The 15,003-nt window shown below is 38.8% G+C and overlaps 1 protein-coding gene across 1 annotated transcript in view; it reads left to right on the plus strand.

Annotated features, from left to right (window-relative positions):
- The window catches only part of ltbp1 (latent transforming growth factor beta binding protein 1), a 144,001-nt gene that overhangs the window by 60,863 nt on the left and 68,135 nt on the right, over positions 1–15,003 (plus strand). The window contains 1 exon segment of the mRNA XM_042501812.1: positions 1,434–1,601. Coding sequence (XP_042357746.1) covers positions 1,434–1,601 — 168 coding nt within the window.

Below are 15,003 nucleotides of genomic sequence, written 5' to 3' on the forward strand. Positions count from 1 at the left end.
AGCCCTTTTCCAAGCAATTAGAGTTTAAAAATATTTTTTTATTCTTTTTTTTCAAATGTTTTTCTACTTTTCACTGATTTCTTGCTAATTTTTTTTTTTTTTTTAAGTTTTACAACACTATTCAGAAAAATAACAGATTGTGAACTGAGAGTCTCCCCATTCAGACTCACCTTACTTTGCCTTCTCCTTCCTAATTCTTTTAGGAAATAATCTTTAAGGGAATTGGGGAAAACCATGTTTAGACTTGAAATTGTGGATGTCCATATATGGTCCTGGCAGAATTTCTGAAACCACCTTTCCATTGGCATCTGCTTATAACCCCTAAATCACATTAGAAGTTAATTTTTGCACCTATTAGCGAATGTTAAGGTAGCCTCGGGGCGTCTTATCCAGTGGTTTTTCCTGCCTCTCAGGTTTAGAAAACATTCCTCCGGCTGCTTGGCGTCGCTCCACGTGTCTGCACTCTCTGGTGTGAACAGCTGACAGCCACAGACAAAGCAGTGAGCGCTGGAGACAGGGGTTTGGAGCTGACACAGGGATGCCAAGAACAACCGCGCCGGGAAGAGATATTAAAAGTGAATTAAGCTGAAAGAATTGGAGGAAAAAGCTAAATTTACCTGAGGGGATGTATGTAAGATTTTGGTGTATAGTAAGCAGACAGATGAAATGTGTCAGACACTTTGAGATGGGATCCAGGAACTCTGTCAAAGCTTGTACTCATTACTCATCTCTTCTTCCTGTCAGTCTTTACTCAGGGCTGGCTTTTATCAGGGCGGAGGAAAAGTCAGCGGACAGGGAGACGGATAGCTTTTGTACTTCTAAAGACTACTGCTTCTTCCTCCTTGTCTCATTGCAACCTTTTGGAGCCTTTTTCTTTATTTGAGGTGCTTAAGTTCCCGAGAATAGTTTGCTAAACCTCAACAGTAAAAACTGAGGAGAAAGAATGAGAGGAAAACCAGAGAGCAAGGAGAGCAGGCACAGAAGCTGAAGGTAGCATGCCTGCTGTTTGTCTGTTTTGGAATAAAGCTTGGTATGCTCATATGCCAATGTCCACCTCTCAGAGACTTCTAATGAAGAATTGGAAGACGTCCCAGAGTTTTGTTTGCCGACTTCTCTCTCCACAATTTTTTTTTTCTGTATTCCTGCTCACGTTTCAGAGGCGCCACTGGATTTAGGAGCAGTGGAAGAGGAGGAGAAACAGATAGAGAGGGGTACTTGGAAGTGTATAAGTACAGGGAGGAGACACATCACGCTTTTTTCAGAATTGAATTTAACAAAGTCCTTTTTTTTTTTTTTTGTTTTGACTGGAGCCTCGTCGGTTGATTGTAACGAGCTCGAACTTGTGATTTCACATTTTCCAATGGATCAAAGAGTAACCAGACTGCTGCTCTATCTCCCCCTCGTCCTGCTTTCTGCCATGTTTTCATCTGCAGTGGGGAACCATACAGGAAGGATCAAGGTGGTCTTCACGCCAACCATCTGCAAATTAACCTGCATTGGAGGCAGATGTCACAACAACTGCGAGCTGGGAAACACCACCACCATCATCAGTGAGAACGGCCACGCCACTGACACCCTGACAGCCCCCAACTTCAGAGTAGGTAAGTGATCCTGACTCCTGTTTAGCCCCACTGACATCCTGTATTTTCACCAGTCCGCACGCAGGCACGCACGCATGCACGCACGCACGCACGCACGCACGCGCGCGCGCACGCACTTACCTGTATGGATATCTTCTAGCCAGCTGTGATCTTTGAGCTGATGATGAAAAACATATTTGTTGATATCAGAATCTTTAATTCAACTAACACATTAACTTACACAAGCAGGCTTCAGAATACTGTTGCGATCACACTCAGACTAAATTACATGCTAAAAACACAGCATTTCTTTATCTCCTGTGATCTGTGATCACCGGGTAGCATACACTTGTTTATTGTATAACGTCATTTGAAGTGCAGCTAACTGCAGCTGTATAATACCCTTCTGCCAAAGGGTGCTGCTGTTCTGCCAAGTTTGAAGGGCTGTCCCGAATACCATTTTCTGAGCCCTGGAGCGTTAGCATCAATCAGCAGTGAATAATCAGAACTTTGGTCAGGGGGTGTTTGACAACATCATGCCAATACCTTGTGCTTCAGAGCTTCACCGTCAGGTGGGTGAGGGAGAGACCATGCGCTTCATGGATGAGGGAGGATGAGGGAGAGATGGGATTTTGACCCCTAACAGTTTCAGTGTTTCAGGTGAGAGAGAGACACTGTGCATCACAGAGCTTCAGTGTTAGGGAAGAGAGCGCCTGGTGTGCATCCGACTGCTTGTCAGCTATTATGACACTTTATAGTTTGTAAGGCTTAAAAAACATTCAACAGTTACGCGGTACAACAATTTGTGTCCAGAACTCTAAATTAGTCTGTTATGCGATATCAGGTGCTGACAAACTGATGGAATATTGTCTTTGTTAATTAGTGGCAATAGGACAATTCACAACTATCGGTATCAGCCGAGCTTCGCTCTGATAGCGGCGCAGGCAGCGCAGCCTCCACCGGTCACAAAGAAACATTCATCCCCACATCTGACCGAGCTGCAGAGGGAGGATGAATCAAATTATCAGTGGGTGCAGCCCCAGAGAAAGCAAGTTTCTTCAGCTGTGTAACTGTGTCTAATGTTTAATGTATTGTTCTCCAGTTTAACATGTATTCAGGCTACATGAATTTTGGGCTGGTCTACACCAGTAGGGACAGCTAACACCAGCTGTGTAGGCGGAAGTGAAGGTGACGAAAGTCAGTGGCCGCCACTCTCTGTTTCAAATTAAAAATCCTCCTTTCAAATGAAAAGCCCTTAAGCGTTTTGTACATCACTGGTTCCAAACCTGGGGGTTTTGACCACATGGTGGGTTGCCAAAGCTTCCCAGAGGGTCCTGTCTTGTATCACCTCTTACTGCCCGTTTCCCTCTCTGTTCTACCATCTTATATCCCTTCAATATACTATTTTTAAAGACATGTTTAAACTCATTAAATGTTTTGCATGTTTTCAGTTCCACACTATAGTTGTTCCATAAATCAACTCACTCCTTTTACTGTAATACAATGATATTTCGTGTTAGTCCTCACAAACTGTTTCTTGAACAGAAAAGTTCCTCTCACATCATGTGAATTTCTCTTGATTTGAAACAACTTTTGGACATTATGAGGAATAAGATTTTTTAGCTCCTTACATGATTTGAATTGTTTTGAAGTCAACCAGATCCTTAAATTTAAGTACTTTTAATCTGATAAAAGTGGATTTGTGGGGCATCTGGTGGCTCAGTAGATAGAGCAGGCGCACCATATATGAAAGCAATGTCCTTGCTGCAGTGACCTTGGGTTCAACTCCAGCTCACAGCCCTTTACTGCATGTCGTGCCCTCTCTCTCCCCCTTTCATGCTGTCACTCTGTCCTATCTAATAGAGGCAAAAATGCCCAAAAAATAATCTTAAAAAAAAAGAAAAAAGTGGATTTGTTGATTCTCTGTAAGAGTTGTTGTTTACAATTCTTAAGGCTCTTTTTTGAAGGATCAAAACTGGATTTGTGGTTGTCTTACATGTATGTTCCCACACTTCCACACAGTAAGTTATATCTGGAAGGACAAAGGTCCATTACAGGGTGTATAATGAAGCCTGTTTCAGGAGATCTTTGACCTTATATAACATTGCAATTGACTTTGATATAGTGGCCTTGAAGTATTTTACATGTGGTTTCTAGCATAGTTAATTGTGTATAATTACTCCAAAAATTTTGATTTCAGACACTCTTTCAATTTCCATGTCATTTATCATGAGTTTTTTGTTTGGGCCAGTCAAGCAGTTCCCAAAAATTATAAATTTTGTCTTATTTAAATTCAGTTCATTTTAGTTTTATTTATTATACAAAAATCCTGTACAAAGTTTCAGAAAATATCAGGAAAACTCATCTCTGATGCAATATTCACATGAAATAATGTGCTCAAAATTGATCATGATTGCTAATTTAACACAAACTGCAGTTAGGCATTTGAGTTAATTGCACAGATTATCAGTTTCTCTTTTGTTTTTGTTATGAATTTAATATAATTTGAAATATCCCTAAAATACAGTACGTCCTCTGTTTACTCAATGATAATAAAGGATTCTTCTAAGGAAATATGTTGGGAACCACTGTACACAGCCCAGCCAAATACTTGGTTTGAACCACGTCTTGTTTCACTTGTGACTAAACTATCACTTCCCTCCTGCTTCCAGCGTCTGTTTTGAAATGTGATATCCATGTTCCAGAACCCACTCTGTACTATACTACAGATAAACCTTATGTTAAACTCACACTGATACTCTCTTCTGACTGGTTAGACTGATGATGAATCCAGCCAATCCCAAGCATCATTTTTCAGATATATATTTCCAAATTGGAAGAAGTCGACAGATATTGTTTTTTCAGGGCTGATACTGATACTTATTACTAGTAGTTAATGAAATCAATCACCAGTATTTGGAGTTGATATGCATTTACAATAACAATGAAAATCTTTCTGTCAGTATTTAGAATTTGAAATAAAACAAACTCTAACACAAAACTTTGTTAAACTGCTTTTAGCAAATATTAAATCAAAACTGAAACTTTCAACTTCATATACAGCAAGTGAAAATTCAAATAAAAATGAATAAATAAAAGTAGCTCCCTGAAGTTTTACAACATAAATTTCCCTGACACATTCTTTGCACTTTGTAATTGTAATTAATTTTATTGGCAATCACTGAAATTAAACGCAGATACAGATAATCTGCAAAATGCCAAATATTGGTCCCAATAATTGCCCAGGCCGTTAATCAGTTAATCCCTTCAAAAGGTGCTAAATAAGAAGTTGGACAAACTCATAGAAATGTTAAAAGAGCAACTTTTCTTGGCTGACAAACATTGATTTTAGACTGACCCTCATCTTGAGCTCTTGTGGAGATTAAATAGATTTGTAACTTGTTGACGAGTTTGCTTGAATATGATTTAACTGAGATGCGATATGTGTATACGCTTTGACTAACCCATGTATCTATTTTTACACCTTTTAATCAATTTGGACCTACTGTTTCCTTTAGGAGTCTAGATTCGTTGTTTGTAAGGAAAGTATCATGATTGAATTGGTTTGATGTGTCAGGTTGTGAATCCAAACCATAGGATCAATGTCCTTGAACTGAGCGTGTAGAATAAGCTTGCAGCCTCAGGACATCATGAAACAAGTTCTGTTAGGAGCAGTTGATGTGGGTGTTCGCTAATGTATTGCACAGGCCCGGCAAACTGTGTCTGAACCTGTCCTTACAAGGAGCAGATCTCTAGCTCTGACACATGCAGAAACATGGGAAGAGTGGAACAAGATGAATTCCTGTCTGACTCAGCTGAACAAATTAGTATAACTGGAGTATCACCAGTTCAAACAGACACTGTTCACTTAGGGTGACCTGGAGGGAGGGTTTTCTTCTGTTAACTGGTGGTTATGTTTTGGTTCACAGAAAACAGTTAAAAATGGCAGTGAAAGAAGCCATGGGCGTGGTTTACCATCAGTCATCATACATAATTGAGTGTAACCGTGTGAGCTTAACACAGTAATCCAGCCATGATGTCTTTCATAGGAAAACCTGGAATTTAGATCAGCTAAAGGAATAGCAAAAGTTAAAGCATTTTAACTGGGAATAAAAGAGCGGCTGTAGCTCAGGAGATACAGCAAGTCGTCCACTAATTGTGAGTTCATGAGTTTGGGTGTTGAACCCAGGTTCCTCTAGCCCACATGTCGGAGTATCCTTGGGCAAAATACTGAACCCCAAATTGGTCCCAATATGAAAGTCCAAACTGAGTTGCAGGTGACACCCTGTATGGTAGCCTGGGCCACCAGTGTGTGCATGGGCACCATCTGCATGCACATTTTTGGAGTATATTACATCAGATTATGTTTGATTTATTGCCATTTCACAGAGTACAGGCACTAACAAAATGCACAAAAATATTTAATTTTTTTGCCTCCGCACCAATGACAAGGCGCTTTTTCAAATTTGGCACAAACATACTTGGAATCAAAGGTCAAGGGTAGTGTTTCCTCGCATCCCTCTTATTCTTGTTTACACAATAACTCAAGGACAAAGTGAGGGAACTTCTTTAAATTTGGCACAAACGCCCACTTGGGATCACAGATGGACTGTATAGAATTTGGTGATCAAAGGTTAAGTCAGTGTGACCTTGCATCCCTTTCATTATTGTGAACATGATATCTTAAGGACACCTTGTAGGAATTTCTGAAAATTTAGCACAAATGTATACTTGGACTAAAGAATGACCTGATTAGATCTGATTAAAATCTTGGAATCAAAGATGAACTGATTACATTTTGGTGGTCAGAGGTCAATGTCACGGTAATCTTGTATCTTTCTTATTTTTGTAAATGTGATATCTTGAGAACTCCTCGGGGTAATTTAATCAAAATTGGCACTTTTGGTCAAGGATGAACTGAAATCCAACTGTTGACTGGAAGCTTCAAGTCCACAGCAAAAACATTGACACTTCCTGCCTGAGACGTGCCATGTTCTTTAAATAAAAACACCATGGGCCCTGCTTTGATTTATTTAATTGTAACAATACTTTTTAAAATTTCATCATAAAAGTACTTTATTTAACTTTCATATAACCATATTTTATTTTATGACAGTAGCTGCTTCATTAAACTTTAACTTTACTGTAATTGCAGATAATTCAATAATTTTGTATTTTAGTAGTTAACATTAGTTTAGACATTTAAAAATATTGTTATATATACTTTGTATCTCTATATACCCTTAAAATATCATGGCTATATTTTAAAGTCATATCGCAAGCCCTAAATGGACAAAAGTTCAAATTGTTTAGATTGTAATTTTAATGACATTTAATAACCACAGCTTCAACATGTCAAAGGTTCTACTGAATCCTTTGGATAGCAAAGGCTCTAAGTGAATAATTCACACACTCTAGTGTTATCTGCAGGTTCACGTTAGCTGCCACTGTATTAATGGTGGCTTCTTTACTTCTGCCACCAACCAAGATTCAGAACAGTAAAATAGATATTTATTTACTTATTTATTTTTCCAGCCTCCTGTTGGTATCTTAAGAGACTGTTGATGCAGATTCCCATTGCACATGCATCTAACTGAAGGTGGCGAAACAAAGCTTTAGTCTCACGAGCCTGTCCAGGCTCGTTTGATTCCTCCCCTCACCTCAGTCTTTCTTCCCTTCCTTCCTCCGTCTTTCTCATCTGTTCAATAGGCTGCTGACCTGAGCCAAGAAACTGGGTAGCAGAAAGTTTATTTGCAGTCTAGACCAAGCTCAAAGAGCCGAGACATAATACATTGACTTTTCTTGTTTATCATAGTTACCCAATGAGAGAGGCGGTTTGGGAGGTGTTTTGATTTATGTTGCAATGGAAGGAAGGGGAGGATCTTTTTAAACTCAGCCCACAACGCATGAAGTCAGGTTTTATAATTAACAGAGCCAGCTAAGTCCAGATGATAAGGCTTGGAAACAGATTCATCAGCAGGTTCTTATGAACTAAGGAAAAATATTAACTTCACAGGTGTAGAAAGTATAAAAATGTTTTCTAGCCTTAGATTGTCTTGTTTCGTGGAACCAAAATAATTATCATATCGCAATGAAATAAACTGACTTTTCAACCAAATGTAGTCTAGTTAAATGTTTGATACAGTAGATGCCTGAACTTTCACCAGCTAATCAGCAACAGGAATGCTCCTTGGGAAAGCAGCCCAGTTCTTCATCCATCTGTCTGCTTGTCTCTCAGCCTGACTGCTTCCGTCTCTGTTTTTCATGTCTCTTTTTGTGTCACATGCGTTCAGACCACTTGAAGTTTTCAATTTATGACTTTAACTCGACTACATTGAAGATGGAAATATTGCACTCTTTATTCCTCCGAGAATATCTCATGATGTAGTTACTAGCTCCATTGCTAAAAAAAATAGCTTCTCTGGTTTTCCTGTCATTCACTCCTCTTTTGGAACAAGCTCGATGTCTCCCGTGCAAAGTGCAAAGTATGGAGGTGCACATCAGTTGGCTTGTCTGAGATGTTTGATCACCAGTGATGGCTGCACAATGCAGCTGGCTACATCTCTGTTAGACCTGTTGCTGACTTGCTCTGACATCATGCAAACTCAAACAGCAATAACCTCATGGGACCAAGATGGGTGACATTTTTTAGACCCCAGCTGCTCTCCGCCAACTGCAAAATTCCATGACATGATGGGAAGCACCTGGCTCTTACCTCATCAGAGCTGATTCTCTTCGATGTTATATCAGCAACATGATGTTTTATAGAGGCTTTTCATTTTTTTGTTGGATTGGTGAGATCTTGATTTTATTAGTCTGATTTTGCACTGTGAAGGTTTGTTCTGTTAAACCTTTGAAACCTGGAGCAACATCACTTTTCATGTGCTGCTCTCAGATGCCTTTCACAAGTATTTCACCCTTGAATCCTGAGAAAATTGGTTTGATTTCTTTCAAAAACACGTGAAATGGGCAATGAGTACCCTGGTAAGAAAAGTTTTCACAAATTCCAAGACATTACTAGATTTTCTTTTTTTAAACTAATTTTCAGGTTATTTTCGTGTAGTTTTTACCAGTATTGCGCTTTTTAAATTTGTTTTATTGTGAATGGTGCTATAAACATACACTTACAAGTTCTTACAAATAAATCTTCAAGGTTCATGAAAAAGTGACAAGGTTTTGTAGTCATGGTAGATTGAGTGTGTAACATTTCAGAATTTTATCTCAGAAACTGAACTTTGAATGAATTCTGCCCTCATGCTTTGCTGTTGTTGCACGGGGAAATACATGTAAACATAATATGTTTAACCAATATTGGAAGTTTATTCTGCAAAAGACTGTATGCACCTAATGAGCTGAAGCGGTGCATTTTCTCAAAAAACAGAAGTGTATTTTAAAAAGACACCATCCTACAAGTTGGGATGACAATTTGTTTGATAAAATTTTGCAGACACTCATGGTACAGAGAGGTTAAAGCGTAATGACTTTGGTGATCATCTGACTTTTCCTCTTGTGCGCTGCCGCCATATGGACTGGCACAAGATTTGGACATTTAAGGGTCTCAGGCTTTGCCTGTTCAGCTTTACTGTCCTTGTTCTCAGCGCTTATATCTAATTCTGTGTAATTACATTGACAGCAATGAAGAAAAGAACAAGTTTGTGATTCATCTGTTGCTACCAGCAGGTCAATATCTCAGTTTGTCCAATACTTTCCAGACAAGTGCCTGCAAAATAATGAAATCACCATCAACAGCATAAGTTGTTACTTGTGTTAAAATAAAGTGTTGTAAATGTCAACATGTTAGCATTGTAATTGTGAGCATATTAGCATTCTGATGTTTAAGTCAAAGTATTGCTTTACAGCTAAATGTACAGCCCTATAGAGCCACAGACAGATGATTTTTAGTCTTCTTTTATACTAATTCTCTGAAATGTAGGATTTTTTTTTTGTTTGCTTATATTTGTTAACATAGGGCGTATTTTGAGAAATTCATGGTGACATTGGCACAAAGTTTTGAGAAGGCACATAAAAGCCATGCCCAAGTAACAGCTGGAAACAGGAGGGTCCAGCAATGTTCATAATAAAGCTCCTGCTATCTTTGCGTCTGTATTAGTGCTAATGTGCAACTTGATCTGCACCCACTATTAACCACTATCAACTGCTAACACTGTAACAACTACATACTAAAACTTTGTGTTAAAAGGGCAATTCTCGATCTTCATCGCTTAGCAAGCAAGGGCATAAAATTCCCCAGAATATTGTACCTCCGGTTTTTGTCTTTTCATGAAAAGAATTTGTCAGCCGTTATCTTTGACAATCAGGCATCTTGGAAAAAGATTTCTTTTTACGTGTGTGTGAAGAGTTTCCTCCCCCATTGTTGTTCCTGATCACATAAAAAAAAGCTATGGACCTTTTTTTCACTCCTGATATGGTCAGTTCAGCAGATGGAGAAAATCTAGTTCCTGGCAGAGGTGAAGTGAAAAATATTTGACCATTTGGTGATAGGAGAATATTCTGGGAATGACTTGATACCACTCATGGGGATTCTTTTTTAAACCAGAATGATTCCGCCTGTTGTATGTGTATCCCATTTGGCCTACAGCAGTCCCTGGAGAGTAGATTTTTAGTGGCGTTTTTCCAGCTCCTCTGGCGTATTCTCCCAGGTAAGCCCAGCGGCTCACCGAGTGCTGAGAGCTTTTTGGCCCTCAGCTTGAGCTTCCTTTATTAAAGACGCCTGTGATTGCCAGCTCATTTGTGTCAGTCGCCGTCCAGACAATGTCAAGTCATTTAGAACAAATAGGTTTTGGTAACTTTTGGGAGGAATGGGAGGTGAGTTGAGTGTGGAAGGGAAAGCAGGAGCTTAAAGGAGAAAGACAGGTGTAGCACTTATTCAGAGGAAAGTAGTTTGGCATTCTCCTGGTCATGCCTTACATTTTATGTACAATGATTTCTGCACAGATGTGTCATATTTTGCTACAGCCACAAAGCAACTAAAGTAACTATTTTGAGTTTGTGTTGTGAAAAACCAGGCTTTACTTAGGATATTTACAGACACAGTATGGGAATATATGGGTTAATAGGTATAATATTCTACTAAAAAGATGTTAAAGTAACACTTTTCATGAAAACCCACATCTATAATGCATTATGAAGACATTCATAGTTAATTAAAATGCATTCATAATGCTTTATCATTACACTCAAAAACACACATAATGCTTACTGATGCACTATGTCAACAGTCATGAAATGTTATAGATGTGACTTGCAATGAATTATAAGTTTCAAGTATCTTATAGATGCTCTTGACTAGTTATAAACTAGAGGTTGAATGATGGGGCTTATAATGTATTATATATTCTTATACTCACCTATACACACATCAACAGTTAACTGTAGTAAGGACCCATAGTGTGATTTAACAATCCATGCTGTATCATAAATTGTCATTGTGTGTGTTAAGTAAAGTGAGGTACATATTACTCATTTATAAGAATCTATGCTGCATCATAAGTTTTTAATACCTACCATACACCAGAATACTTTGAAATGTAAAAGACTGAAGGCTAGATGTCCTCTTCATAGAAAGTGTTAGGAATGCTAAAACTGAAAGTCAATCAAAGAGGAGGCACTAAATGGCTGTATCATTTGTGATAAATGAATACAACATAGTTTAGTTGACTTCAGTGACTTCACCAACGTACCAATCAGTTCCACTCGACACAAGCTCCAGTGATATCATCAAGAGCCACATACGGCCAGCAACATTTAGTGGGTTTACCTGTGTTTGGAAAAACTGTGCACACGCTGATTTTTGTTGGAAAAGGGTACATGTGTCAGCCCTGTACAATAATAATAAAATAATAATTTTCTATGCCCACTGGCGCCCTCACTTAGTGTTTTCTGTCTAGAAAAAATATATATATTAACATTACAAATAAATAAACAGTGACATGTTCCTAAATTATGTGTGAGCACTAGATGTGTCGTTATTGGGTGTGGAGGTGCGGGTTAGGGTTAGGGCGCCTAGGGCACCAAATTAGGTAGAGCCGGCCCTGTTTACGCCAGTACATGTTCTTTTGGTGTGGACGGTATTATGTAACCAACAGATATCAGTAAATATAAACAAGATGGCCCTTTAACATTGACTGCATACATGGCCTACAACATGTTAAACAACATTAACCCTCAACTTTACAGTCCTGAATCCCTCAAGAGCTCAGCGGAATAAATGATTTCTGAGTGATGATGTACAGCATATTTGCTGGTGAAATTGATGATATGTGGGAAGTCCCATGACGGTGATTTGATATCGGGGAGTTGATGGTTTGGGCAGCTAAATATGTAATGACATGGTAACCCGTGGTGGATGACTGGAGGCTGATATGAGTAATGGCTGTACGCGGCTGCAGTTTTTGCATGTGAATCACAAACAGTGTCACTTTCCTACTCACTGATTTGTGTCATTTCTCATCAGACTTTGTGAGGTTTTTTGGAAAGAAAAGATGAGAAGAGAGGAGAAATGAGTCAGCGAGACCCGGGAGGGATATCAGCTATGTATCATGTTTTGTCTATGTGTCTGGGATCGAGCTTTTCAAACAGGAAATGGAGCTTAGCTGTGTTTGTAACAGTCCGGATTCCACCTGTTTCTAGTGTTTCTCTACACTTACAACTGATGAGCCAATCTTACAGAACAATACCACATTGAACTGACTGTGGTGCATACATGTGTACATCATCACCTCCTCTGTGCTGTGTGTTTACGCCTTTTGGCTGCAGAACAGTGTAGTCACTGTATCCCTTTCTTCACTCTGGCTTCTTACATAAGCAGCACACTGCTGGTTTATCTGTCTGATTGAAAGAGTGCTGCAGCCTGTTGTGTGTGTGTTGAGCTGACACCTGTTGCTTTGGCGTGTTTGTGGTCTGTGGGAACTGCAGCATTCAGTAAGGGTGAGGTTTACTGCAGAGGCAAATTGTCCTCACCTTAGCTTTGGATGTGTTTTTTTTTTTTTTGCACCTTCATTACCTATTTCAATAGCTATGATTACATGCACAGAATACTCTCGTGTTTGTTTTTTATTCCGAGAACAACAATATTCCTGCTAATCAATTTATATGTCTAATGAATATTCCACTAATATTCCAGTTTACATGCAGCAGTGCAGATTCTGATTAATGTGCCTTAACATATCACTTATTCACATCAAAATGTGGAAAAATTGGAAAAGCTGTGACTTGTGCAATCTTATTTATTCAATTTATTTGCATCAAAATAGGATTTTTTTTAAAGTTTGATACATGTAGCAGACTTGTTCGACTGTGTGAACTCACCCACTCTTTCATTCCTACAGCCACCTCTCCTGTTGTTTTTAATTGAATTTCAAGGAAATTGACAAAAGAAAGTGCGAACTACATTGGTGTGGAGTGTGGTCACTGAGATATACAGCTGATGATCCTTAATTCTCCAGTCCAGAGCCATTAAACCTTTGTAGGAGGAGCATAATAAGAGGGCATAATTAAGAGAGCAGATGTTTTAGTCTTCAAAATTTGCTGCAAAGTGAGTGCTCTTGACTTTCTTGCTACTCTTTGCAGCTGCAGACATGCAGGCAGCAGCACGGAGGGAGAGAGAGACTGTACCATAAAGTTGACAAGTGGTGAATTTGCAGCTCACAGCTAGTTAATAAGATATAGTTTCTGGCTTTTGTTGATATCTAGTGTTGGCAAAAAATGATGTTGTACATTGTGATGTTTACTATATGATGCAGATGCTGCTGTCACATTGAATTTCCCGCTCGGCCCGGTTCAAACTTTAAAACTTTGTTTGGAAAACAAAACGAATCATTGAATATTGGTATTGAATCAAATCTGATTTGACTAACATAATGGTGAGGACAGCCCTTTTGGGGCTACTCTTATGCCCAGATTGAAAATGTGCATAAAAACAGGTGGGCGACATACTGAACCCCAAATTGCTCCTGATAGGCTGCTCTATCAGTGTGTGAGTGTGTGTGAGAATGGTTCTTGAGCAGCAGGTGGCACCTTGTACAGTAGCCTCGGCCACCAGTGTGTAAATGTATGTGTGAAAGTGTGAATGTGACATGTATTGTAAACATGCTTTGATTTTTCAGAAGTCCATCCATTTACCATAAAAGAAAAGAAAGTTTAAAATGTATATTAGGGCTGGGGCGACGCGTTGACGTAATCAATTACGTAAATATGTTGATTCACACAATGTGCGTCGATGCGTCGCACCGTATTACACAGTGCACGTCATGAGAGCGTGAGCAGCGCCAAGTATTTTTGTTTTTGTTTCTGCGCTCATATTATCAAATGAGAGCATTCACACTGCCTGCTTGAGTAGTGTTTGTCAGGTGCGTCTCAGCTGCGTGTCAGCTGCAGCACATCTAGAGAAATGGTGGCTTGCCATTTTTTTACACACGATGCCAAGTTTGTCAGCATGAATAAACACTGAATATGGTGTTTTGATGATTACATTGACTCTGTATCACTTCATACTGCAGTTTAAAGTCTCTCTCTGTTACAGAGATGAGGAAATACAAAGATATTTGTTTTACCTGAACTTCCTAGCTTCCCTTTCAAAACAAAAGCCCTCTGGCTGTGTATCTGTGGATAGAATGCCATCAGCTGCTGATACAATGCGTTTTATTTTGATACATTAACAGGGTGGTGTTGTCAAATACAGCACTCATATCAGCAGGCAGCGATATGCCTTAAGGCCCAGTTAAGGCTGGACTATTTTGATGCAGAAAGAATGGACTAGTTATAATTATTTCTGTTAGAGAAAAGTTATAGTGCTATTCAAATTGCACTAATTTAATATAATATGTTTATTAGTCCTACTAAAAGTGACTTGAATTTTACATTGTTTTACTTATTTTGCTGTTGGATTGCTAAATGTAGATTGCACTACATTCCTTTAACTTGAATGGAACAAGCTTGTTATTATTTTATTTTCGAGACACTTTATATCAGACTGTAAAACACAGATTACCAGTTAAGACTGGGCTGTTCTTTGTTGGAGAATAATGCCCTGCAGTGTATACTCTGTCATGATTGAAGATGATTGAATAAAATATTGAAATATAAATGACAAGTTTTAAAATATTATTTCCTGTGAATTCGTTGTTATATTAATCGAGTAATAAAAATATCAATAGATTAATCAAAAAAATATTCGATAGATTAATCGATAAAAAAGTAATCATTAGGTGCAGCTCTAATGTATATTATCCTGTTGGTGACATGCATGGTTATATGGATTTCTGACAACAAAGCTTTTGTATTCAGTTCTGTTGGATGGCCCCTGTGCACATTTTAGATTCCCTGAGCTTTACTTCAGCTCTGAATTTGCTTAGCTTCCAGACACAGCCTAATCCCACTATGACGTACTGAAGCCTAATTATTG

Source organism: Plectropomus leopardus, chromosome 15 (genome assembly GCF_008729295.1).
Source record: "Plectropomus leopardus isolate mb chromosome 15, YSFRI_Pleo_2.0, whole genome shotgun sequence".
NCBI lineage: Eukaryota > Metazoa > Chordata > Actinopteri > Perciformes > Serranidae > Plectropomus > Plectropomus leopardus.